Here is a 24,223-nt window from a genome sequence, read left to right as displayed (position 1 = left end):
AGAGGGTTGCTTAGCCTTTCCTTCCCTTGGAAGGGGGGAGGGGGAGCTCTGGTTTGCTGTGCCTGCAAATCTAAATAACCAACTGATGCTAACCAGAAAGGAAGTGTTTTATTATTTTCCTCTTGGGGGACAGACCTCAGCATAAGTGGGGGGATGACGTGGGAGGCGCACACAAGTCTGGGGGCCGAAGCGCAGGGTGCATTGGAAGTCCCGGACCCCCCCCTGCAGCAGTCATTGCCATGCTCTGAGGTGGCCTTAGGTGTCTTCCCATAACCACAGCCAACAAGACATGGCTAAGACTGACATCTGACCCAAAAGACCTGAGTTTGAAGGGTCTTGTTGGTGACTTTTGACCCTGTTTGTTAGTGTTCTGGAGTTCTGGATATCCCAGGCTCCTTTTTAACAGATCGTGGATTTAGACTGGAGATCAGTCACTGCTAGAGACTGTCCCCCAAACCTTTGCAAACAGAGCTGTATGGCTGTGACTTGTGATCGCCTCTGCTTACCCCCCCCCCCCCCCGCCAAAGAGTCACGCTGTAGTTGCCTCGACTTTGGGAGAAAGGGTCACACTAAAGAATGGAAGGGAACCCAGCCAGGATCCAGGCCCGCCATCAGCTCAGCGGGACAGTTGGTGCTTGCCCTGAGCCATCGTGTGCCTCCTGTCCCTGGAAGTTACTCAGTCCCAGGCTTGGGGGACAAATGACCTGCCCCGGAGGGGTTCCCCAATCTCTGTCCTCCCACTGACCAACCCTGCATTCAAGAACACGGACACAGTGACCCCAGGAGAGGCGGTCATCGCTCTCTCCTAGGTCCCTTCTCCACCATTGTGGTTGAAAGGCTTGCGATATGAGCTCACTCTCTCTAGGTTAGACAGTCTCCAGGGAAGAAAGAGCTCACCGGCCCACTTCTTAAAGACCATCCCAGTTCTTTATCTCCTTTTGTCCTTAGAACTCTTCAAGGCCATTCCTTCCCCTCCGCTCCACCTCCAGTCGGAGCTTGGATCAGAACCTTCCCCAAGGAGCCTCACTGCCCCATGGAGCCAATCCAGACCAAGTTTTCAGCCTCCCTTTGGCCCTGGGATGAGTGTTCCCTAACCCACGGCTGACAACCCCAACACCTTTTTTATGATGGGGAATAATTCCATTCACAGTTTTCGAATGGGCCTCCACCTTCCCGGATGATGTACCAACAGCCTGACCTTTCAGCCTCACTGATTTTGCCCACTTACTTTCCATCCCCAGACTCGCCACTTTAACACTACTCACAATTCTCAGCATCCCTTGGATTCCCCAATCTTAATCCTCAGGCTTTCCCCCTAAAAACTTACTTTTTTTTTTTTTTTTTTTTTTTTTTTTTGCCATCTCAGATCACATCCAAAGTTCCAAAATCCTCAGAACAGGGATAGATCAGCCAGGCTATACCCTCCCTTCCGAAGTAAGGGGCGTGTGGACGGTGGGGAGAATGTTTGGCAGAATTGCCCCCTCCCCGCCCCAGAATGGGCCTTCCATGCTGAGATCCCCAAGCTGGGGTTCCCCAGAAGCAGAAATGGACAGAACTAGTTGTCTCCTTTACATAGAAAATAATTTATTGGAGAAACCACAAATGTACAATGGACAAGACCCCAGCCGCTCGGGACTGGATGACCCCTCCACTTGAAGCAGATGACCAAGCCGGGGCAGTGTAGGCACTCGCATGAACACTCGCCGCCCCGGCCACGCGGGCGGGAGCGGGACCCTTCGCCCTCCGGCCCGCTAATTCCTCCGGAATGGAAATCCCAACTCGAGCGGACCGGGGCGGGTGGATAACGGGCCAACGGGTAGCGCATGGGGGGGTGAGGGGCACCTGGAATCGGAGGAGAGGGGAGCTTTGCTGGAGGTTGCATGAAGGAGTGGGTGTGGCTTGACAGATCGAGTCTCGTGGCCGCCCTGGACCGAGGCGCTGCAGGCAGAGGCTCCCCCATCCCTCCGAGGGGTGCAGACAGACATTTACACACATATGCGCCATATGTACACTTTACACAGAATAAATAAGGAGCTGGGAGAGGGAGGCGCGGGCCCCTGCCGAGAGCTAGGCCCGTCCGAGCTCCTGTCCCTTCGGTGTCCGGTGAGCTTGTCCCGCCCGCCCCCGGTGCTCTCCGGGGACCCAGGCCCCGCGGACCCGAGGCAGGCCCCCCCCCCCAGCCTGGATGCCCCAGTCCCCGCCGGCCGCCCCAGCGCAATCCTCGGCCCGGGGCGGGGGCCTCGGGGCGGCCGGGGCCTCAGGGGCGGGCGCCCTGCTCCAGCTGCTGGTGCTGGCTGCGCACGGCAAACCGGTTGACGTGCACGGGGATGGGCACCACGATCTTGGGGTTCCTGACGGGCTCCCCCGAGCGGCTGCTCACGTTGCCCGCCTTGATGCGCTTCCACTTGGCCCGGCGGTTCTGGAACCAGATCTTGACCTGCACCTCGCTGAGCTTGAGGGCGTGGGCGATCTGCGAGCGCTCCGTCAGGCTCAGGTACTTCTTGCAGTGGAACTCCTTCTCCAGCTCCAGCAGCTGCTCGCTGGTGAACGCCGTGCGCCGCCGCCGGCTCTTGCCCCCCGGGGCCGACGCGCCCGGGGTCCCGGGAGCCCCGTCCAGCGCCCCCGGCCCCAGGCCCCCCTTGAGCTTGGGCTTGGGCCCCAGGAGGGCGGCCGCGGCCCCCGCGGCACCGTCCAGGAAGCCGTCGTCCTCGCTGTCGCCGCCGCCCGAGCCTTCTTCCTCCGGCTCGCTGGCGGCCGGCTCCTCCGACGGCGCGTCCAGCTTCTCCTCATCGGAGCTGTACGCCTTCCCCTCCGCTGTGAGGAGCAGGGGATCGACCGACAGGGCGGGCAAGACACGAGGAGCCGGGGAGGGAGGGGGCACACGGGGCCAGGGGCGGGAAGGGCAACAGACGACAGGCAGCCGGGGAGGGGCGAGGTGCGGGCGGGTGGGCGGAAGGAGGGAGCAAGGAGAGGGGGATGGGGGACAGAGAGAAATAGGGAAAGAGGTATTAACCAGCATAGACTTCACAGGGCAAGGCGGGAGGGGCAACGTGGCAGAGAGACCCCGGCCCAGGTGTGCCCCGACTTCTCCCTCTCGCCCCCAACCCCTTCCCAAGTCTTCCCCAAAGCGGGCACTGCGCACCCTGCTCCGCCTGCCTCCCACACCAGGGGTCCCGGCGCAGGCCTTTCCTGGGGTCCCCGCCCGGAGGCAGCTCCGCTTGCAAGGAGAGCGGGCAGCCCCCGGCCCGGGGGCCTCAGCTTCCCGCCCCCTTTTCCCCGCGGCTCCTCTCTCTAAGCACGGACACCTTACGGTCCGTGAACCCTTCCGTCCCTCCTCTTCCTCACAACAACCGCGCGGAGTATCACCGTCCCCCTTTTACAAAAGAGAGCCCGAGTCTAGGGCTAGAACTTGGATCTCCTCACTCCAAGTTCAGTCTGGATAATCTATCTACTGCTCTGGGCAAGGCAAGGGCCAGAGGCGCCCGTCTCCCGCCCGTTTTGAGCATCCTTTGGCTGAAGGCGCCAAGAAACGCTCCTCTTTCCTCAGGAGCTCCTCCCGTGGGAGACTGGATCCATTCACCCTGGGTGGACCTAAGCACATCCCCTTGTGTTTGGAACAGGGACAATTGTTCCTTTTTTCCAACCATCTGACCCCATTCTCTTCCTCTGCCAAACCCGCCCTTCTTCCTTGGAAAATATATCTTGGTTTTTTCCCCAGATACTCCCGTCCCTTGTCTTCCTGCCTATGAAGAGCAGAGGTTTGACCTTCCTGAACATGGCATGTACAACTGAGCAAAGGAAGAGGGAAGAGAAGGGGTAGAGAGAAGGTTGGACTAAGGGGAAGTGGCAGAAAGGGCCCTGGCGAAAAGGAAGCAAAGTCTAAGGGATTCCCAGTTGTTCACAGAAGAACATGGATATTTAAAATGTGCACATGGTGCTAAGATTTCATTGAAATAATTAGTGTGAGCCTTCACATCTTCCATCAGAGATTTTGCCAGAACTTCCTACAACTTGGGAAGATTTCAGCTAAACACTTCCTCCTGCTCACCTTATAGTACCTTATTCTGGAAATATAAGTAAGCAGAAAGATGGTGAAAAACTAGGAAATAAACAATGACAGCAGAGAAGCCAAAGGGACCTTCTGGGTACTCCAGAAAGTGACTCATAATGAGTAATAAAGAGATGACTGTGGGAAAGAGGAGTGAAGAGGGCATGTGGAAAATAATGGAATACCATCCAAAATCTGGGTTGAAGGCCAGGTGATCATCGGGAGAGGTTTTCTGCACTGTAATGAGACAGAGGCACCATGTCCATACCAAAGAGTCCTAAAACTGAAAAGACTCCAGTCCTAGCCCTGTTATTTCCAACCAATTGTCCATAACCGTTATTTTTTGGCAAGGCACTTGGAGTCACATGAGTTGCCCAAGGTCACACAGCTAGTGTCAAGTATCTGAGATTTGAATTCAGGTTCTATTGACTCCAAAGCCAGTGCTCTGTCTTCTGCACCCCCGAACTGCTCCACAACAAATTTTTAGTGATCCACAAAGCTTCGGCCGCCTTGATTTCTTAAAACCTATAAACTAAAGAGCAGAGCAAAACAATAAACTAAATTTTTCACATGAGATGATAAGACGCAGAGCTAGAAGATGCCTCAGAGATCACGAACCTAATTTTATAATGAGGAAAGTGAGACTCAGAAAGTTGAGTAATTTGTCTCAAGTCACACAGCTAAGTGACGGAGCCTCGATTCAAAGCCATCTCTTTTGAGTGCAGATACAGAACTCTTTTCATAACAGGTTGAAGCTTTCTCTTCCTCCTACATCCATGCCCTCCCCCCAATTCCCACGTGTAATACCATGCTTCTGTTTGGCTCTTGGCAATCCATTTCTTGAGCCATCCAAAGCTGCTCTATGGACATGGTAGAAGGAAGCGTGACTTCTCAGTAGAAAAAGTAGTTATTTGATCTCTCCAAAGCTCAATTTGGAGGGTTAGAAAAATACCAATCTAGTCCAACTTCCTACACAAAGAAGGAATCTTCTACTACTACATCTCTAAATGACTACTTTCTTCAAGAGGCCCTTCAATATCCTCTTAAAATGTGGTCACTGGCATTTGACCCATAATATAACCAAATCCATAGTTACGTGAGGTGTTTTGTAATACGGTATAAAGGAGTGTCTGATAAATGTCCTCTTCTTACTTTGACCCCTTCTCCTCATTCATCCCCTTATCTCCCACCTCAGTCTTTTTAACTGTCACCCGCACCCCAGGAGGAGGGTTGTTCCATTTCCCTACACTGCTGCAGCCTACACTTACTCCACCTCAGAAGCCAGTCCCACTCACATTCGCCTTTCGGTTAGACTCCCCAATTCATATCATGTCAAGTCAAATCAATGTGCATTCGTTAAGGGTCTACCACGTTCACAGACTGCACTGAGCACTAATGGTACAAAGAAAGGCATGAGGGATTCCCCTCTCAAGGATCTCACAACCAGACCGTCCACTCCACCTTAGCCAGCTTCACAGAAAACAGTTTGAAGGGGCTTCTTCTTTATCAGGCTTATCTATATCCCAGGGACCCTTCTCCCCCAACAGTCATGTCCATTCTTCCCATGATACCAGTTGTTCATTCTCCACCAGCACTGAACTTTCACACTCCTCAATCTCATATTTTACTAGCCCTCAGTCTTTTAAAAAATACATGTTTAAGATGTTAAATCCAATATATGTAAACATATTTGTACAATTATCTTGCTGCATAAGAAAAATCAGATCAAAAAGGAAAGAAAATGAGCAAGAAAGCAAAATGCAAACAAACAACAGAAAGAGTGAAAATGCTCTGTTGTGTCCCACCCTCAGTCCCCACAGCCCTCTCTCTGGGAGTAGATGCTCTCTTCATCACAAGATCATTAGAACTTAGTCCTCTGTCTTTACTTTTTATATTTATTAGGTCCAATATCCACCCCAAGCCCCTTGGTTATCCTTTCTCCTTTATATTTCTTCCTGTCCCCGAGTTTCCCAATTTTTTTTTTTATTCCACTCTATCACTTCCCCCTTTCAGAGACCTCGTATAGATAAATGTTAGATCTGGAGACCTTGAGGTCATCTAGTTCAACCCCTTTACGGAGGAGGAAACTGAGACTCAGAGATAAGAAGTGATTTAGTGATCTGATAGTACTTCACATTCCCCCCAAACACAGCCTCCCCTTCAGCTGCTTGTGACTTTGGTCTCATTCACAGAGAGATGAAAAGTCTCTTAGTATCTTTAGTCTTTGAGAATGGAGTATAAACAAGAACAGCAACATCTTGGTACCAGCTACTCCAACACTCTCATTTCACAAACGAGGGAAAGTCTAGATTGAATTGCCTTTCCCAGCCTCACATATAAGCCCGAGAACTGATATCCAATGCAAATGACCAATTGAGCATTCTCTTCGGGTCCATCATGTTGCCTCGGGTTCCAGCCTCTCCTTAAGATCTCTGATGTTTCCCCTTCTCTTCAGTTCCTCCTTTTCTTCCCTCCTGGCCATCTTCTCCACTCTTCCTTTTCTTGACTAACCCACTTATTTAACAAAAGGTCAGTATTGTAGTGAAAACGGAAATAAGCACTAGCTTGTATATTTTTTTTAAGTTTAAAAAAAAATCTTGTCAGATCTAGCCCCAAACTGCAGCTATGATATCTCAAAAACCAGCTGCTGAAGACCCAGGGGCTAGATTTCAAGGCTTCCTGGGAGAAGTCACTTAGTAGCACTCCATGCACCCGAGAGATACTCAATAAATCTAAATGAAGATGATTGAGAAGAGAATCCCCCCCCCCCCTCCCATCCCAGCTAACTGCTGTATCTCAGGCTATGGAGAAAAGGGCATATTTGTTTCTTGTCCTCAAAACTGACAACACTCAGGATATAAATGGTAATGGGTGTGATGTCAGGGGGCAGGTAAGGAAGGGTTGTGGGGAGAGGATGAGGGAGAAGAGAGCAGAGAGGAAGTGGGCAGGAAGCAGGGTAGGGGCAAATGATGGAAATCTGGGCTGTGTGGGAGAGAAAGGGCAAAACAGCAGACTGAAAAAAATGGGAATCAAAAGGATAGAGATAAGATAGAGCGATCATATAAAAATCTGAGGGAATAGTTAATTCAAGGACAGTCTTTTAACATTTTATTTTTTTAAAAATACTAGTACATCCAAGGCTATCCCAATAAACTGACTAGAAAATGCTACCTACATCCAGAAAGAGAACTTTGGAGATGATTGAATGTAAATCGACACATGCTATGTTCACTTCTTTTTTCTGTTTTTTTTTTCTTTTTTTCTTGTTATGATTATTCTTTCTCAGCATGATTTATAAAGAAAAGTGTATTTTAAAAAGTTAATATGCATGTATTATCAGAAAAAATTTAGTGGGGGCAGCTAGGTGGTGCAGTGGATAGAGCACCATCCCTAAAGTCAGGAGGACCCGACTTTAAATCTGGTCTCAGACACTTAACACTTCCTAGCTGTGTGACCCTGGGCAAGTCACTTAAGCCCATTTGCCTGGGGGGAGAGGGGGGATAGTGATACAATTGGAATGTGAAATCATAAAAAGTCAGGACTAGAAGGAACCATAGAGATCATCTAAACCAAACCTATTTGAAAGATGAGAAAACTACCAGAAGCTCCAAGAAATGAAATAATTTGCTAAAATCATAAATCCAACTCATTGTCAAGGACAGAACTAGAATCCGGGTCTCTTTAGTCCCAGTGCTTTTTCCCTGTTGATAATAAGCAATGGGCTGGGCAAGAGTGCTTCATTAATTCCTTCTGTTTCCCAAACAACTGAAACCTCTATTATTCCATTCATGGGTACCTATTATATATACTGTATCCTGCTGATCTTTTAGCCTTGAAGAATCCATTCTCCCTCTCCCAGAGCCAGTTCCTTGTTCACAACCAGGCTTGTTTTGTTCCCTCCTTTCTCTCCCAGGTTGCTCCACAGCAAGTAGCTTCTCTGAGGACAGGATCTGTCTTATTTTTGCATTTGTATTCCCTAGTGCATACAATATTGTGCCTGATAAATATGTGGTTGGTTGGTCTGAGTAATCTCAGACAGGTAAGGGACTTCCTAGAAGTTACACACACACACACACACACACACACACACACACACACACACACACACACACACATACACCCATGCACACGTGAACCACAGGCAAGATGTAGTCGCTGCCTGGGGATCTAAGATTACTAATGAACATTTGGAAGGGTTCAGTATAAGAGTTCAATGTCAAATAGTCCACCCCATTGAGAAAAAGGAGCCCAGCAAGATTGTGATCTGCCCCGCCGTCAAGGAATATCAGAAGTAGGATTTCCCTATTTTTCTTGTGCAACAAGAAGACTATATAAATATGTACACATATATTGTATTTAATATATACTTTAATGTGTTTAACATGTATGAGACTGCCTGACATCTAGGGGACGGGGTGGAGGGAAGGAAGGGAAAAGTTGGAGCAGAAGTGATTGCAAGGGTCAATGTTGAAAAATTACCCATGCATATTCTCTGTCAATGAAAAGCTATAAGAATTTTTAAAAAGAAGTAGGATTTCTACTACTTCTGGCTAGTAATAGGGCCAGTCCTCTTTCTATTCTGCCACAAGGAGCTGTGGGTCTCAGAACAGAATGGGAAAGAAATCCCAGTCACTCAGATCCATATGAGCACATAGGAATTCTGTGTTCTCTTTCAAAGAGGCTGTCTTCTGGGAGGAGGTCTACTAGCACCCAGGAAAGGGGGCCATTCCTCTGGCCATGAGAGTCACTAACTACCATCCTAATGTGGCCATCTAGGTTGCTGATTTGAGGTTGGGAAGTGGTATTCTCTTCCCCACAGACATGAAACTGAAATCTGATGGCATCAGTCAAGGTCTGAGTTGACTTTTTCTAATCAAAAAGAGGCAGGACATGGTAAAAGACATGGATGAAGGCTATCTTTGCATTGCCACCTGTAAAACTTCTCAGAATTGGTGAAATCACATGGAGGTTCTCCATGATAGTCTTTATGGAAGAATTTTTGGTCAGGTTTGGAAGCCCTCGAGGTATTGGCCTAGAGGGTCTAAAATTGCATTTTGTTCCTTGGAGAACTGCTGGTTGGGGCGATGTCTGGAAAAGAGCCTCCTGTCTCCAGGCTCAGTCCCAGAATGATTGGATGGTAAGAGCTGATACATCATCCTTGGTATATAAAGATGATGGTAGAAAGACAATAGCTAAGTGCCCCTGCTTTCTGCAGATGAATGCTATGGACTAGATATTGGGAAAGAGAAATCCAAAGGTGACAGGAGGATGAGTATGACTCTGGACTGTTCCTGAAGTTGTTCCCAGTGTCCAGTTGAATTCTTCTGTTACCAAGAGGCCATGCCCTGTGAAATGCAAGGGATGAATCCAGATCCGAGTTTCTTGGCAAAAAGAAAGGTGATTCCACTTCATTCCAAGTACTGGGGAGAGATATTTCCATCACATCAAGGTCTGCTTTGCTGGCTACAACTGGGGAGGGGGCAGGGGAAGGAGAAGCAACTTCAGGGGTACAGAGAGACCTCTTCTCATTGATGGTAAGGTTAGACTGAGAGAAAATCAAGGGCCAAAGTGGGTGATCTCCATGTGATGTGGGGACATCCACAGCTGTGGCCACACAGGAGATGGACTTGTGCTGAAAAATCAGAGAGCCACTGGAAGAGTGAAGAGAATCACTTTAGATTCCCAGAGTGCGGAACTTATCTCTTCTACTGCCCCCTCATTGTCCCCAAACTTTAACTTCTGGCCCTCATGACATCCCCCCAACCCAAACTTTTTAACACCTGTGTTTATTGCACTTTTCCCTAACAGTGACAGAAAGCATTCCTTTTGTTCTCAATTGTTTACCCATTATTCCCAGGAACCTGACCCCATGACTCTCCCCTCACTCCCATGATAGTGAATGAGGCTCTCCATTAAAATTTCCTTCCTCATCAATACTAAGACTAAAAACAATAACAAACCAAAAAAAAAACCCCATCATTCCTAACGAATAGATCATCTTCTTTCATTGCCCATTGAGAATTTCTGCTTTCATATAATTTGAAGGCTAGACTTCTTTCCTTTTTCTGTTCACCCCCTCCCATCATTTACAATGACAAGCTCCCTTCCAGGATCTCACCACCACCCCCATATTTCTATGTCGCTCATTCCCATCAATATCAGATATAGCATAGAGATCTTTCTCCCTCCTGTCCAGGTCTCCCAGTCATGGGCTTTACCCTTTGAATCAATATAGTAAGTTTTCTATTCATCATTCTTAGCAAAATCCTGTCTCCTCTCCAGCACTCCAGTGCAGAGCCCCTTCTTCTCTTAAATGCCCCCCAAGTGCTGCCCACTCAGGAAAGTTCTTTCTAATCCACGATATCTATTCAGAAAATATTTCTATAATGTCTATAATGTTAGCACTTTAGAGATAGTCTCTCAATCTGAGAATATTGACTGAGGGAAATGTTTCTTGTCTGGACCTCTGCCTTCATTAGCAATGGCAATTCCAACTGAAGAATCTCCTATCAATACAGATTGACACTGCGCTGCAATTTAGAAGTTTGGAGATCTGCCTGGGACATGGAAAGATTATGTCACTTTATCAAGTTCACATATCTAGTATATGTCTGGGGTGGAATTTGAACTCAGATCTTCTTGACTTAAAGGCCAGCTCTATCCAATATACTAAAACCTCTATTTTCTATTGTTCCTTCTTAATTAATATCTCATTTTATTCACAAGATTAGAGCTGGAAAGAAGCTGCCTGGTCCAACCACAGTTCCCCATCCCCATTCCACAGTTTCTGTTTGTCAGGTTCGGCTGATCTTTCTTCCCCATTTTCCCATGCAAGTCGCAGCCTCCATCCTTATGGCTGCCACTACTCAAGAGAAGCGGGGCTAGACCTTTTCAGTGACTTGCCCAAGCTCACACAGCTATTAAGACTTCAATTTGAATCTGATCACAGCGCTCATCCTTCCATGCCATACTGCCTGCCGCGGCTCTGGAAGCGACTCCATAAAGTAAGTAGAACAGTTAGTATTATTCCCAGTTGAAAGATAAACTGAGGCACAAGAAAACTTGTCTAAATCGCACAGCTTAGTGAAAGGGCCTGGTCTCCCGAGCTCTCCTTCTGTGCCTTTTTCATTGAGCCATTATTCTCAAAGCAAAGCCTCTTCTCCCTGCATCCCTTTATCACTTTCAGAATCGGATTCTTTTAGACATTTCAGCACCGCGTTCCAGCCTCCTCAGGCACCCTAACCTGCCCCTCCTCGTTCCCAGAGAAAACACTGGAAATTGTCATTTCCAGTAAGAGTCCCCACTGAACTTTTATATTTTAGAAACTTCATTTTCTATGTGTCACTAACATCTCCCTTCAAGACCAGAGAACTGCCAGTCAGTTATGGTTTTTTCTCATTATTTCCTATTATTCTCAAGGAAAGAAGCAGCACAACTGGATGAACAAATTCTGTCTCTAGAAACCTTGGGTTCTGGGTCCACCTTTGCCCCTTACAAACAGTGTGACTTTGGGCAAATCCTTGGACTCCCCAGGCTTTTTCTCCACCTGCAAAGTGACAGTGGGGAGATGCTCTTTTAGCATTAGTTATTCCAGCTCTAACACTCCTATTTGTTTATACTATTCAATAGCCTTGCTCCATTTCTTTTGATAAAACTTTCTTCTCCACATCAAGCACAGAAATGCTTTCTTCTTCCTTTGTAGTCAGTCTCTTTCTCTCCCTTTCTGTCTTTCTGTCTCTCGCCTTCCCCCACTTCTCCTTTCCTCTGTCTCTTTTTTCTTTCTTTCTCTGTCTCTCTGTTTCTGTCTCTCTCTATGACTGCTTATGTATCTCTCTCCTCCTTCTACCTCTCCTTTTCTATCTTTTTTTCTCTTTCTCTGTGTCTGTTTCTATCTCTTTTTCTATCTCTACCTCTTCCCAAACCCTCTTTCTCCGTTCTTTCTCTCTCTGTCTCTTTCCTTCTGTCTCTGTCTCTCTTCCCCCACCTCCTCCACACCTCCTCTCTGTCTCTCTCATCTCATTTCTTTCTTCCGCTGGATTTGCCATCTTTCCCTGGGATTCTATAACCCCGTCATTTGCATTGTGGCCCCTTTGCTTCCATAATAACCAGGTTAAGCTTCTCTCCTCCCTCCCCACCCACACTCACATTAATTCCAACAAGGAGCTCTTTTCTCATCATTTGTCTATAGAATTCTCTGTCCTATCTTGATGTTTCCCTTCCTTCTCCTCATTACCGAGCTCTCTCCACTGAATGGCTCATGCTGTATTAATGTTTCTCCTAATCACTCCCAGGACAACTCTCTCCAGCAGGCCCAGTATGGTGCTTTTTTCCCTGCTAACACTGCAAGTATGGTATATGGTTGTCTTTTTTATCCTTTTTGGTGTAACAAGAAATTAAAATGTTCATCTAATAGTGAAGGGAAGTGGCAAAATGTCTACTCAACACTATCAGAAATTCCTTGCTTTACTTTGTGAACTCAAAGGCATCGCAGATCTAGCTTAATTTAAGACTATGAACCAAAACCTTTCTCTTTATAAATGCAAATAATCTTAGGAAGACAATTAGTCTTTCACATTTTAGTGTGAATGAGTTTAATCAACTTGCTCACCTCTGAAAACCCATTAAAATCCATCCTGGGGCTGGGGAAGGTGACTTCTGATTTGAGGAGAGGGAGAGAGAAGGGAAGCTAGTTTGGGATTCAGAGAGACTCCAACAGCAATACCTGTCTGATAAAGGTAATGACCACTCAGAGTAGGGATAAGTCCAACTGAGGAAAGAGACACAGAAAGTGGAAAAAGTCCAGGACTAACTACGCCTTCTTTGTAGCTTTTCTTAGGGCCATCCTTGTGTACGTCTAACTGACATTTCTCCGGTATTACTATTAGTAAGAGCCACCCTCTCTTTATTACCAGGGAAGGCCTCTCTTCTTTATGATTTGCAATTAAAAAAACAACCACCATTTTCCATCTAATTCCAGAACAGTATAAGATCCCTGGAAATGAAAAAGATCCGTCCTAATGACACATTATTAGAAACTGCATTATCTGTGGTGGAAATAAACAGAGCATAAACAGAGACTTTCAGAATTATAGTAAGCCCCATTTGTGTTTCCTCCTGCTGCCTAGTATACTGAAGGTGATCAATAAATGCTTTTTGAATAAATCAAAGCAAAAATTTTCTCTTGGTTATCACCAAGGTCAAGAAGGTATTAGGTCCTTTTTTTCTAGTTAAAGAAGGAGATCATGTAACTTCATCCTCATGGCCTTATCAACCCCCTGTGAGATGCCTTTTCTCTCTAGGAATGAGGGGTAGCTCAATTCTGTGGACACAGAATGAGGGGCACAACACTGGGTCCCGCCACAGTTGAAGAAACCTGGGGCCATCTTCTTCACAAGGTATTTATTTCCCCACTTATTAATGCTCTCTTCTTTCTGAAGTTCTTTTGTAGGATACACATATTTATCTGTGAACATATTCTTCCAAATAATCATTAATGTCTGTCTTTGTAGCACTAGGTCTGGCTCGTAGAGAAGGCACTTAATTTTTGTTGAGCCAGATTTAATTCTATTAATGCTATTGCTTCTCTGAATCCAGGACTTAACTTCCATATAGATGAGAAAAATGAGCCCAAGAGAAGTGATTTATCCGAGGTTACCCAGTCAGCAGGCAAAGGAGGGATTTAAAAACAAGTTCTCTGAACGCCTCTAAGGCCCGCTGTCATCCCGTGACAACATATTTGTCAATTTTTCCCACCTTTCTGGCACATTCAAGCAGGTGCTTTATTCAAGAAAGTTGTCACTGGAAACCTTGATAATGAAGGTAGAATCCTAGAATGTTAGAATTAGAGAGCTCCCTTAGGGGTTACCTAGTCCAAACACCTCCATTTTACAGATAAGGAAACTGAGCCCAGAGAGAGGAATTGACTTTTCCAAGTTCTCACAATTGGCTATAAAGCTCTCTTCATCATTCACACATGAGGGTTTTTTTTCCCCATCCATTCCAAGAGAGAATCTCTTCCTTCCCATCCCTTCTAGTATATTAATAAATCTACTACATCTTCTAGAACTTCTGTCCCCTCACTCTAAGAACAAAGCTGTTTTCTCTACTCTTCCCCCCCCCATCTTTCTGACACTCTCTCCTCTCCCTCTCTGTCTCTCTGTCTCTTTCTCTCTCTCTCTCTCTCTCTCTCTCTCTCTCTCTCTCTCTCTTTGTCTATCTGTCTGTCTGTCTCTCTCCTCCTGGTCTGACTCTTCCTGTCTCTCCTCTCTGTCTCATTCACTCTGTCTCTATCTCTTTCTTTCTCTAGTTCCTCTGTCTCTTTGTCTGTCTCTCTGTCTCCCCCCTTTCTATATCTTTCTCTCTCTCTCTCTCTCTCTCTCTCTCTCTCTCTCTCTCTCTCTCTCTCTCTCTCTCTCTCTCTCTCTCTTTCTCTGTCTCATCTCTTCAAAATTCACAATGAAGTGATTTATCTCCCAGCACCTCCTATCACCTTCAGTCCTTTCTCAAACCCAGACTCCTCTGCTCATTGCCCGTTTCTCTATTGCTCACTGGAGAGTCATGCACCCCACACATCTACAATAACATTTACCAGATCATTACGACTCTGTTCCTCTTTCCTCTCTCTTTGACAGCACAAATTTCTCCCCATCACCAGTCTATATCAAAAGAACCTTTGTCTTACTACTTGAGGTTATTACTGTAAGGTCAATGTTATTACTGGACAATATGTGTGAAATCTGGTGATATTGTGGATTCTAGAAAGCATCTTCCCTGAGGGCACCTGAGTCTGAGTCATCAAACCGACAGAATAACACCCAGAAAAGGGTGACTATTTATTCGGCTTAAGGTTTGTTCTTCCTCTTCCCTCTGCCAATGGGCCAAAAACTAGCTCTCTCCCAAGACCAGAACTGAGATTCAGTGAGATGTCCAACGAGAAGCTGTGAATCTTGAAATGGGAAAGAAAATGAAGCTGGTTTAAAGTGCAGGCAAGCAGTAATCAGGCTGGATGTAAACCAAGAACAACGGCAGCCTCCAAAAGGGGCCATGTAGCTAAGTCAGGTGTCAATGCTAGTTAGAACACAAGGTGATGAATCTGAGTTTCCCCTAAGGACACAACCATCTTTGATAATAACTTATTACAATAGCATTTTAAGGTCCACTTTGATCACAACATCCTTGCAAGGTGAGGCACATATTATTACTCCCATTTTACAAATGAGAACATCGAGGTCCAGAACAGTTTGATTGAAATGACCACATAGCTAAGGAGCTGGAATCAGGATCTGAATCCAGAACCTCTTCTCACTTGCTCCACTGTGTCTCACAGCCTTAACAGCCTGTTAAGTTGTATAACAACTGTACTACATACAGAGCCCATTCATGAAAACCATATTAGACTGGATTTAAACTCAGTTCTTCCTCACTCCAGATCCAGCACTCTGCCCATTACACCACCCAGCCATCTCTAAGGCTGCAGAGGAATATTTCATACAGGAAAGGACATTAGCACATTTATTCAAGATGATACTCAACTCAGGCAAGGTTTAGACTAGAAGTGAGAAGCAATCTGCCCTTTAAGTTCTAGTGGTCATTATCATGAGAATATAGTTATTTACAGACATGCCTTCTCTGCTCATCAAATCCAGTGACTGTGAATCTTACCAAGGAGGTACATGGATACCCTATATCAGATCACCTGCTGTCTTGAGGAAGAAGAGAAGGAGAAAAAAATAAAAATAAAAATCTTATAAAAAAGTAAATGTTGAAAACAAATATACATATACGTGTGTATAATATATATCTACATCTATATATAGACATCTACACAGATCTAAACAAAAAAAAGAGAAATTTGTTCACATCTTCATATAGAAAATAAAGGATAGATTTTCTTGTGCAGCAAGATAACTGTATAAATATGTATACATATATTGTATTTAACATGTACTTTAACATATTTAACATGTATAGATCTACCTGCTATCTAGGGGAAGGGGTGGGGGGAAGGAGGGGAAAAGTTGGAACAGAAGGTTTTGCCAGGATCAATGCTGAAAAATTACCCATGCATATGTTTTGTCAATAAAAATCTATAATTAAAAAATAAAGAATAAATAATAGAGTGAAGGGAAAGAAGACACAGTACATATTAACTCTAGAAACTTATTGTGGTCACTTAACCTTCCTCAGCCTCCCTCCTACATAACCTCATCTGTAAAATGGGGATAATAACAGTACCTGACTCACAGGGCTATTGTGAGAACCAAATGAGATAGCTTATGTAAAAGTACTTTACAAACACTAAAGCGCCATAAAGATGCTAGCTATTTTTATTATTGTCATTGTGGTTGCTATAATTATTATCATAGAGTAGCAGCAATGATGGCGGTTTATGGGAATCCTAAACTAGGCCCAGCATTCTCTCTGTTAGTGAGAGGCAAAAACAATGGCTAGGGTATTCCAAGCTGGTTTTTTTGCCCAATACTAATGTGGTTGAGTCTTCTTCATTGTTCTCACTATGAAATTCTTTCCTGAGCTCCAGATATAAGTCAATCTCCTGCCACTCCAGATATGAGCACCTCTTCTCCTAACTATTCCTAGCATATCAGTCTTACCATATTACTTTTAATTCCTAACTTCATGCATGATCATATTTTTAACTACAATGAGAAGAAAATGAAGCTCTCATTCATTTTCTCCTTCTAATATGGAATTCTATCCTCATCACTCCCATTACTGACCTTGTTCATCATTACTAGAAGTACAAAGGTCTGTCCTTCCCATCACTTCCAGTATAATTTCCATTCCTTCCCTCCTAGAGTATTAAAATTTCACCATTGCTTCCAGATGAGAGCTCTCTCCTTTCAATTTCTCCCACAGAGCTTTCTGTCCTTCCCATACTTATTGGTTTAGTCTTTTTCTCCTATCACTTATTAAGCTTGATTGCTCCCTAACAACTCCCAATTCGAAATCCTCTCCCTTAGACTCCCAGAACAGGAATCTCTTTAACCCAATATTCTTGGTACCTTTCCATCATTATACTCATCTCCTCTACAATCCACCTATTTGGTAAAACTTTGAAAAGAGACAAAATGGTTGTGGTTTGCTTATACTATATTCAATAAACATAGGATCATAGGATTTGGAGCCAGCTGAACAGGCTCTTAGAAACCTACTCTAATTCTCTCAATTTGCGTATGAAAAAAACTGAGGTCCAGAGCAGTGAAGTGATTTGCCTTTAATTTATTCAATATGTTAATGTTTATTAATTTAATATCTTTTAATAAACACATATTCAATGACTCATACTTCAGTCTGAACACAAATACTTCTATTGTCTCCTAATAAGCTCCATTTGCATTCTTTCCTTCTTTCTTTCTCTTTTTCTTCCCTTCTCCCTTCCCTCTCTTTTCACTTTCCTTTCTCCCTTCCTTCCTCTCTCCTCTTCCTTCCTTCCCTCTCTTTTTTCCTTCCTCCCTCTTTCCTTCCTCTCTCCTCTTCCTTCCTTCCCTCTATTTTTTCCTCCCTCCCTCTTTCCTTCCTTCCTACCTTCCTTCCTTCCTTTTTTTTCTCCCTCCTTTCTCCCTCCCTTCCTTCTTTCCTTCCTCCCTCTTTCCCTTCTTTCCTTGGCTGGTTCTCCCTATCTTGCCTAGCCTAGAAATGTAGTGCCACTTGTCAGTCTGATCTCATTATTAATAACCACAAAACCTTTGACTCAGTCCATCACTGACCTGGGATAGTTCATCCCTCCTTAGGAAGACTAGTGACCCCCTGCTCCCAAGAGCTTGCCATATTGGTATCAGACTAAGACACCTAATGGGCTTTCAGTACTAAGAAACACTTGAGTGACAGAGTGTCAAGCCTGAAGTCAGGCAAATGCATCTTCTTGATTTCACATCTGGCTTCAGACACTTAGTGGCTGTGTGACCCTGGACAAGTCACTTGACCCTTTTTGCCTCAGTTTCTTCATCTATAAAATGAACCCTAGAAGTAGATAGCAAGCCACCCCAGTATCTTTGCCAAGAAAACCCCAAATGGGATCACAGAGTCAGACATGACTGAAAACCTGAATAATAACAACAAAAAATTCAGAACTCTGGAACTCAAGCTATCCACCAGCCTCAGCTTCCCCACAGGAAGAGATTACAGAGACACCACGTTTACCTCCATTCACTTTCATAGCAACTTCTCTCTGTTTCCGCTATCCCATAACTTCTAGGGGGAACCTTATGCTATGCCACCTTCAGTTTATGACATTTTCTCCCCTCTATAAAAGTATCTTTCCTTAGTTCTTCACAATACAATATCTACATTGCCTCTTCTATGGTAGCCAGCATAGATCATTTATGCTTTCCACTTTGAATACAATCATGTTCTCCTCCACCATCCTCTTCCCAGTTTCTTCTCTATATATTTCTGCCTTTATTCCTAGTGAAGCTAAATCACTCTTTATTCAGAGATATCTTCTCCACTTCTTCCAGTATCAGAACTTGAACTTTCTTATTCCTTCTGGTAAATAGAACTTCTTTCACCTTTGCTCCTGCAAAGAAGGGGCTCTCTTCCTCATCCCCCTATCCTCTTAAATAGTCTTTCCACTGAAAAACCTCCACTGAAGCCTCTACTTCATTATTAATAATAGCTGGCATGTATATAGAGCTTTAGAGATTCCCAAGGGCTCTACATATCATCTCAAATACTCATCACAGCCTCCTATGAAGCAAGCACTATAATGTTCTTATCCCCATTTTAGAGATGAGAAAACTGAGCTTCAAAAATGATAAGTGATTTTCCCATTGTTGCAATGAGAATCGAGTCTACAGAATATTTACCCCGAACTATTATTTCCAAAGCATAGCTACATTTTAGTCTATGGATCTGGAAGGGAATCAAATCATTTATTTCCTTCCCTTTTGTTTTATAGATGAGGAAACTGGAGTCAGGACAAGTCCTAAGATATTTCCTTTATAGCCCAAGTTTTTATGTGTGTCTGGTGAAGATTATGTATCCCTTCTCAGAATAAGGTTTTAAAATCATTGATGGAAATGCCAAATTTCAGTTAGAGGTTAATAAAAATAAACATGTGGTAATTTTTCCCATCTAAATTAAATGACCCTCTGAAATATAATCATGGACACCTTGGGAATCCATGGACTCCAGGTTAAGAATCCCTGACTTATATCATGCTATCTGGTCTTTCACTTTCCCATCACCCTCAGTGAAGAGATTTTTCTTTTTTCTTTTCTTCTTCTTCTTTTTTTTAAACTACTGTTCAATGCTGAAAGGGCTCCTTTCTGAAGCCCCCTGGAAAGAATTCTCTGATCAATATCATTCCCAGGAAAGCGTTAGTCCTCAGTACTACCAATAGAATTCGTTTGCTGATTGCATATCACTGTAGCATTCCCTGTTTCTCTCTGATAACTAAAAGTCACATTCTGATAGTCACAATTGGTACCCACAGTGAATCAATTGGTGGTCATCTCAAATGTCCTCTGACACTGCACAGCCTGGTGTGATGGTCATCTCACAATATTTGAAATGTAAACATCATGCTCCCCCCAAGCCCATCCGGTTTCCTGATGTATATCCCCAGTCTTCCATTATTTTCGATAAGAACTTATGTTCCTCATCAGTCCTAGCACAGTTGTATTCCCCATCATTCCCTGAATAGTAAGCTCTCTTCCTCGAACGACTTCCAGTTTACCTTTCTGCTCAATGATTTCCACTATGTTGATTCCTCCTATGTTATTTCCATTATCATCTCTCACTCTCGATCTCCCAATCCTTAGCGCTTTTCTCTCCATCACTCCAAGTACAAGTGCTTCTCTCTCCATCTCTCACAGCACTGACCTCTCTCTCTCTCCCATTACTTCTAGTACATCAATTCTCTCCCCCCAACCATATCACTCAGTTTTTCTCTTATTGCTCTCAGGAGATCTGCCCCCATCACTCCTTGGATAGGTTGTCTACCCAATCTTTTCCAATATAAAGTTCTCCTCTACTTTGCTCCAAGTGGAATCTCTGCACCATTTCTCCCAATATGCCATTCTCTCTCCATTATGGAGATTTCTCTCCTGACATTTCACACTACAAAGTCCTCTTCTATCACTTGCAGGTACCAACTCCTTCGCGAAACTTTGCCTGATCCCTCCTTCCCCAAATCACTCGTGCTTCTCTGGGTGACCTTTCCTCACATTGATCACATTCTAACTTTTATGATGCTGCTTTGTGAATGCCTTTTCCCCTGCCCTACTAGGTTGTGAATGATTAAAGACAAGGACTGGGTCATTTGTCATCTTTGTATCCCCAGAACCTGGCACGTTGCCTTGCACATAGGGGGTACTTAATAGATGCTCATTTAATTACAGAGCTATTTCTCAGAGGCACATACACAGCCTTTTGCACCATCACCACTACAACTGTATCTCAGAGCCCCCTTCTCATCATTCCTGGTGCACTGAGGACCCTCCAAATCATCCCAACCCAGAGCTCCCTCCTCCCCATCACTCCCACAACAGAGCTTTGTCTTCATCACTACCCAGCCTTTCTCTCTTTCCCATGGCTTTGTAATCAGAGTGATAAGGGAGAGTTTTGTACTGGGGGCAGTGGGGCAGAGATCAAAGCACCGAGTTCTCTCCCCAGTTACCCCCTTCATTCTCTTCTCCTAAGATGGAATTCTTTTCAATCCACCCCTCTCAGTACATGCTTTACTCCATTACTTCTGGTACACCGATGTCTTCCTTTATTCCTCCCGATACAATTGTTTTCCTGACCCAGACAAATCCCACAGCATTTCTGCTCTTCTCCATCACTCCTGGTGAAAAGTGCTGCCTTCTACCACTCCCAACAAACTCTCTGCTTCCCAGCATCTCCAACGAAAAAATCTCTCACTCACTTCCCCTAATATTACCTCATCTTCCCATTACTGCTGATCCAGATCCACTACCCCCTTTTCTCCATCATCCCCAAGGCAATCTTCACTCTGAGATCACTTCAAATACAGAAATCTCTTCTCAGTAGATTCAAGTTCTATTGTCTCCCAATACTGACTGATCTCTCTCCCAGCATTCCCAGTCCTTTCTTGCTCCCCCCCCACCATACTTACACAGCTTAGACCTCAAGCCTCTTCCCATACTAAGCCTTCTTCTCTCTCTTTCCCATCAGTCATGGAAATGCCCCCTTTTCATTCAGAGAAAAGAACCTCCCGCTTTCTCCTGCTTAGCCTTCCACCCATCTCACTGAAACATCTCTCCTGCTCACCTCCAACTCAAGCTATTCTCCTCCAGCAGCAGTCCCAGAGCAAACCACTGATATCCATCATTCTCCAGGAGGAGTTGTGTCCATCACATAAACATCGCACTCTCCTGAAAGCTCCCAGTACAAAAAGCTTCTTCCTGTCGATTTCAGTCCTAAGTTCCCCCACCTTCCCATTCCCACTCCTCCCATAGCAGACCCGTTCCCGTGGTGGGGCCCACTCAGCAGCTCGGCACAGAAGTCTCCTGTTACTCCGTCCCCAGTACTCCTCGTGCTACTTCCAGTGTGGGGAGTTTCTTCTTCCCTTTTCCTCTCTCCCCATCAATTCCCGAGTCGGACTCTTTTGACCAATATTTTTTAAAGAAGTCATTCCTCTCCTTCTCCTTTATCCAGTTCAGAATTCCCTTTGACACATGTGCTGTAACCTCTCCTTCCCGCCAATCCTAAAATATTCTCCTCTACAAATTGCCGCCATAATTCCCACAGCAATTTCACTTCTCATTTCAGCCCGGCCCTTCCCCCTTTCCCCTTTTGCTCCGTTTGTTTCCTCTCCGAGTCTGGTGGCAGTCAGTCCCATCTGTTGCCAGAAAATAGCCCAAATCACAGCCGCGAGTCGGAACCAAGGCTAGCGCCAGGGAGGGGACGGGAGGAAGGCGGGGAGGGAAGAGAAAGGAGTCTGACTTTATAAAGCCGTGCTCGCCCTCGATCTGCTGGACTGGGCTCTGATCTTCCGGTTCAGCCTGTAACTTCCTTGCCCGGGCAGTTTCACCCCTTTACCTCTGGCTGCATTTAGTTTCATTTCTCCCGAGGCATCTCATCATCCCTCGGGCGATCCTGCTCTGACCCTGCCCCCGCTCCGAGACTGTTCCGTGACCGGTGCCATCCCCAGGACCGTCCTGTCCACACTCCCAGCCTGCTCACGCTTCCTCGCTTTCGCCTATCTTGGGCACCCCGGGACGGCCAGGCCACGGTTTCTCTCCGCCTCGCGCCCAGCCTCGGTCCTTGACACGGCCCCCTCCCCCAGTCCCATGCCGGAAAGTTGCAGGCCCAGCAGCGCTGTCCTGATTTCCCACATACCCAGCTGGATCCCCGGTCCCTCTCCCCCAGTAGCAATGCAGCCCCGTCCTTCCTTCCAGAAAAGCCGCGAGAGGGGAGAGGTGGCGCCCATTAAACCCCATCTCCGACGAGGGTGGGCAGAGGGGAGGTTCCCACGTCCCCCTTCTATGGATCTCCTCTCTAGTCTGCTCCCCGCAGGCTGGCCCCCTGACCTCATATTCTCGCTCCCAAACCCCGGGCTGGTGGGAAGCGGGGTGGAAGCCAGTCTGGGAGAGCGTGCAGGGCCACAGGCCTGTGGAGGCTGGGCACGGGCCCGTGCCACGTCCCGAGGGGGCGCCCTCCGCGTTCCGAGCCATTGGCGGTGGACCCGGTAATCTCCACGCAGCGCGGCTGACCCAGGCCGGGGGTCACTCCAGTCTAATTTAGCTCTCCAAAGCCCTGACCTCACAGCCCTTCCGAAGCCCGAGCTTCTGGGCTTGTTTCAAAGGCAGCCGGTCCCTCCCGCCCAGTCCCGTCCAGCCCCATCTCTCTGGCCGCCTCGCCCGCTTCCCGCTCCGCAAGGCGGGTCAAGCTTAGGCTTCACCCGCAACAATCCGGCCCCTCCGGGGGTTTCCCTTCACTTCCCCGCGCTAGGGAGCTCCCCCTGGGCTCCATCCCAGCCACACCCTGAAACCGCCGTGCTCAATCCCCCAAATCCCTCCCCCAAGGACTCGAGTTCGAACCATGCCCACAGTCCCTTCCCCGCTTCCCCACAGTGGACCAGAGAAATCCTCCGCTAAAACTGCTCCATTCCGGGCCCGGGGTGGGATGGAGGGCCGGAGTTGGGGGGAGAAGGTGAATGGAGGAAAAGAGGGTTGGGTTGGGGCGGGGCTGAGCCCCAGGGCTGGGCGCGGGAAGGCAGGCGGCTGGGAAGCAGCTCCCGGGGGAAAGGAAAGGTGAGGGGACGGACCTAGGGCGGTTCCGGGAGCCGTATCTGGGAATTCCAGAGTCGGTCCGTGGACCGGTTCTGAGGAACTTGGCTAAATTTGGGGCCCCAGACAGTTAGCCGGGGTTAGGGGCTGCCTGGTGTCTGGAGGTGCATGGGCCGGCCCGGAGACCTTACCCGTTAGACTTGGGAAAGTCTCGGAGAAGTGCGGCGCCGGCGGAGGAGGCGGTGGGGGGGGCTCTGCTACTTTCTCCCTGGTCGGCGGCAGCTCGTCGGGCTCCAGCCCGCTCTCTGGGCGCCGGGCGCCGGGCTCCGGATTGTTGCGGGAGGCAGCCAGCTCCGGGGGGCCGTAGAAGGCGTCGGGGGGTTCCGCGAAGCTGGGCAGCGCGGTGGTGAGCGCCACCATGGATGGCACGGCCTGGCCCAGCCCGGCGCAGAAGGTGTTGGTGAGGCGGCCGGCGAAGGAGGCGAGCGGTGCGAGGGGCGGGAGGCCTGCGGGCAGGGGCGCGGGGGCCAGAGCCTGGGGCAGGACCAGCGGTCGATAGGGCATGAACATGGGGTAGCCCGTGTACAGCAAGTGGCCCGAGCGCGGCGGGGGAGGCCCGATGAGGGAGTCGATGGAGAAGGCGGTGCCCTGGCTCCCGCCGCTGCCCCCGCCGCTGCCCCCAGCTCCGCTGCCGCCTCCGGGTCTCTGCATCGCGCCCCGAGCGGAGGCCACCTAGGGCGCCCCGGGGCAGCCCGCCGCCGCCGCTAGCTCGGGCAGCGCCGTGCGCCCTAGCTCGGGGCCCCACCTCTGCTTGCTACGCCCGCCTGGGGCGCAGCTCCGGTGCCCGGCGCCCCCAGGCTCCTGCGCCCCGCGCAGGGCGGGCGGGCGGGATCCCTCCCTCCCCTCCCTCCCTCCTTTCCTGGGCCGGAGGTGGCTGCGGGGAGCGGGCTCAGCGCAGTGT

At 47.2% G+C, this 24,223-nt stretch overlaps 1 protein-coding gene across 1 annotated transcript; it reads right to left on the bottom strand.

The window, feature by feature from the left end:
• Positions 1-1,569: 1,569 nt before the first annotated feature.
• Positions 1,570-23,973, bottom strand: GBX1 (gastrulation brain homeobox 1). The gene is made up of 2 exons (XM_074267474.1): positions 23,454-23,973; positions 1,570-2,814 (listed from the first exon to the last, which is right to left on the bottom strand). The coding sequence occupies exons 1-2, from the start codon at positions 23,971-23,973 to the stop codon at positions 2,258-2,260; spliced, it is 1,077 nt and encodes a 358-aa protein (XP_074123575.1). The 3' UTR covers positions 1,570-2,257.
• Between the last annotated feature and the right edge of the window lie 250 nt (positions 23,974-24,223).

This window comes from Sminthopsis crassicaudata, chromosome 5 (assembly GCF_048593235.1).
Source record: "Sminthopsis crassicaudata isolate SCR6 chromosome 5, ASM4859323v1, whole genome shotgun sequence".
NCBI classification, from domain to species: Eukaryota; Metazoa; Chordata; class Mammalia; order Dasyuromorphia; family Dasyuridae; genus Sminthopsis; species Sminthopsis crassicaudata.
Note: the sequence above shows the minus strand (reverse complement) of the source record. Positions and strands in the feature narration are given on the sequence as shown.

What these genes read in the sequence shown, in the direction of transcription:
- GBX1 (XM_074267474.1), bottom strand. Translation starts at nt 23,973, where the DNA reads ATGCAGAGACCCGGAGGCGGCAGCGGAGCTGGGGGCAGCGGCGGGGGC. An exon ending in GACTTTCCCAAGTCTAACGG is followed by an intron (nt 2,815 to 23,453) that starts GTAAGGTCTCCG and finishes TGCTCCTCACAG; the next exon opens with CGGAGGGGAAGGCGTACAGC.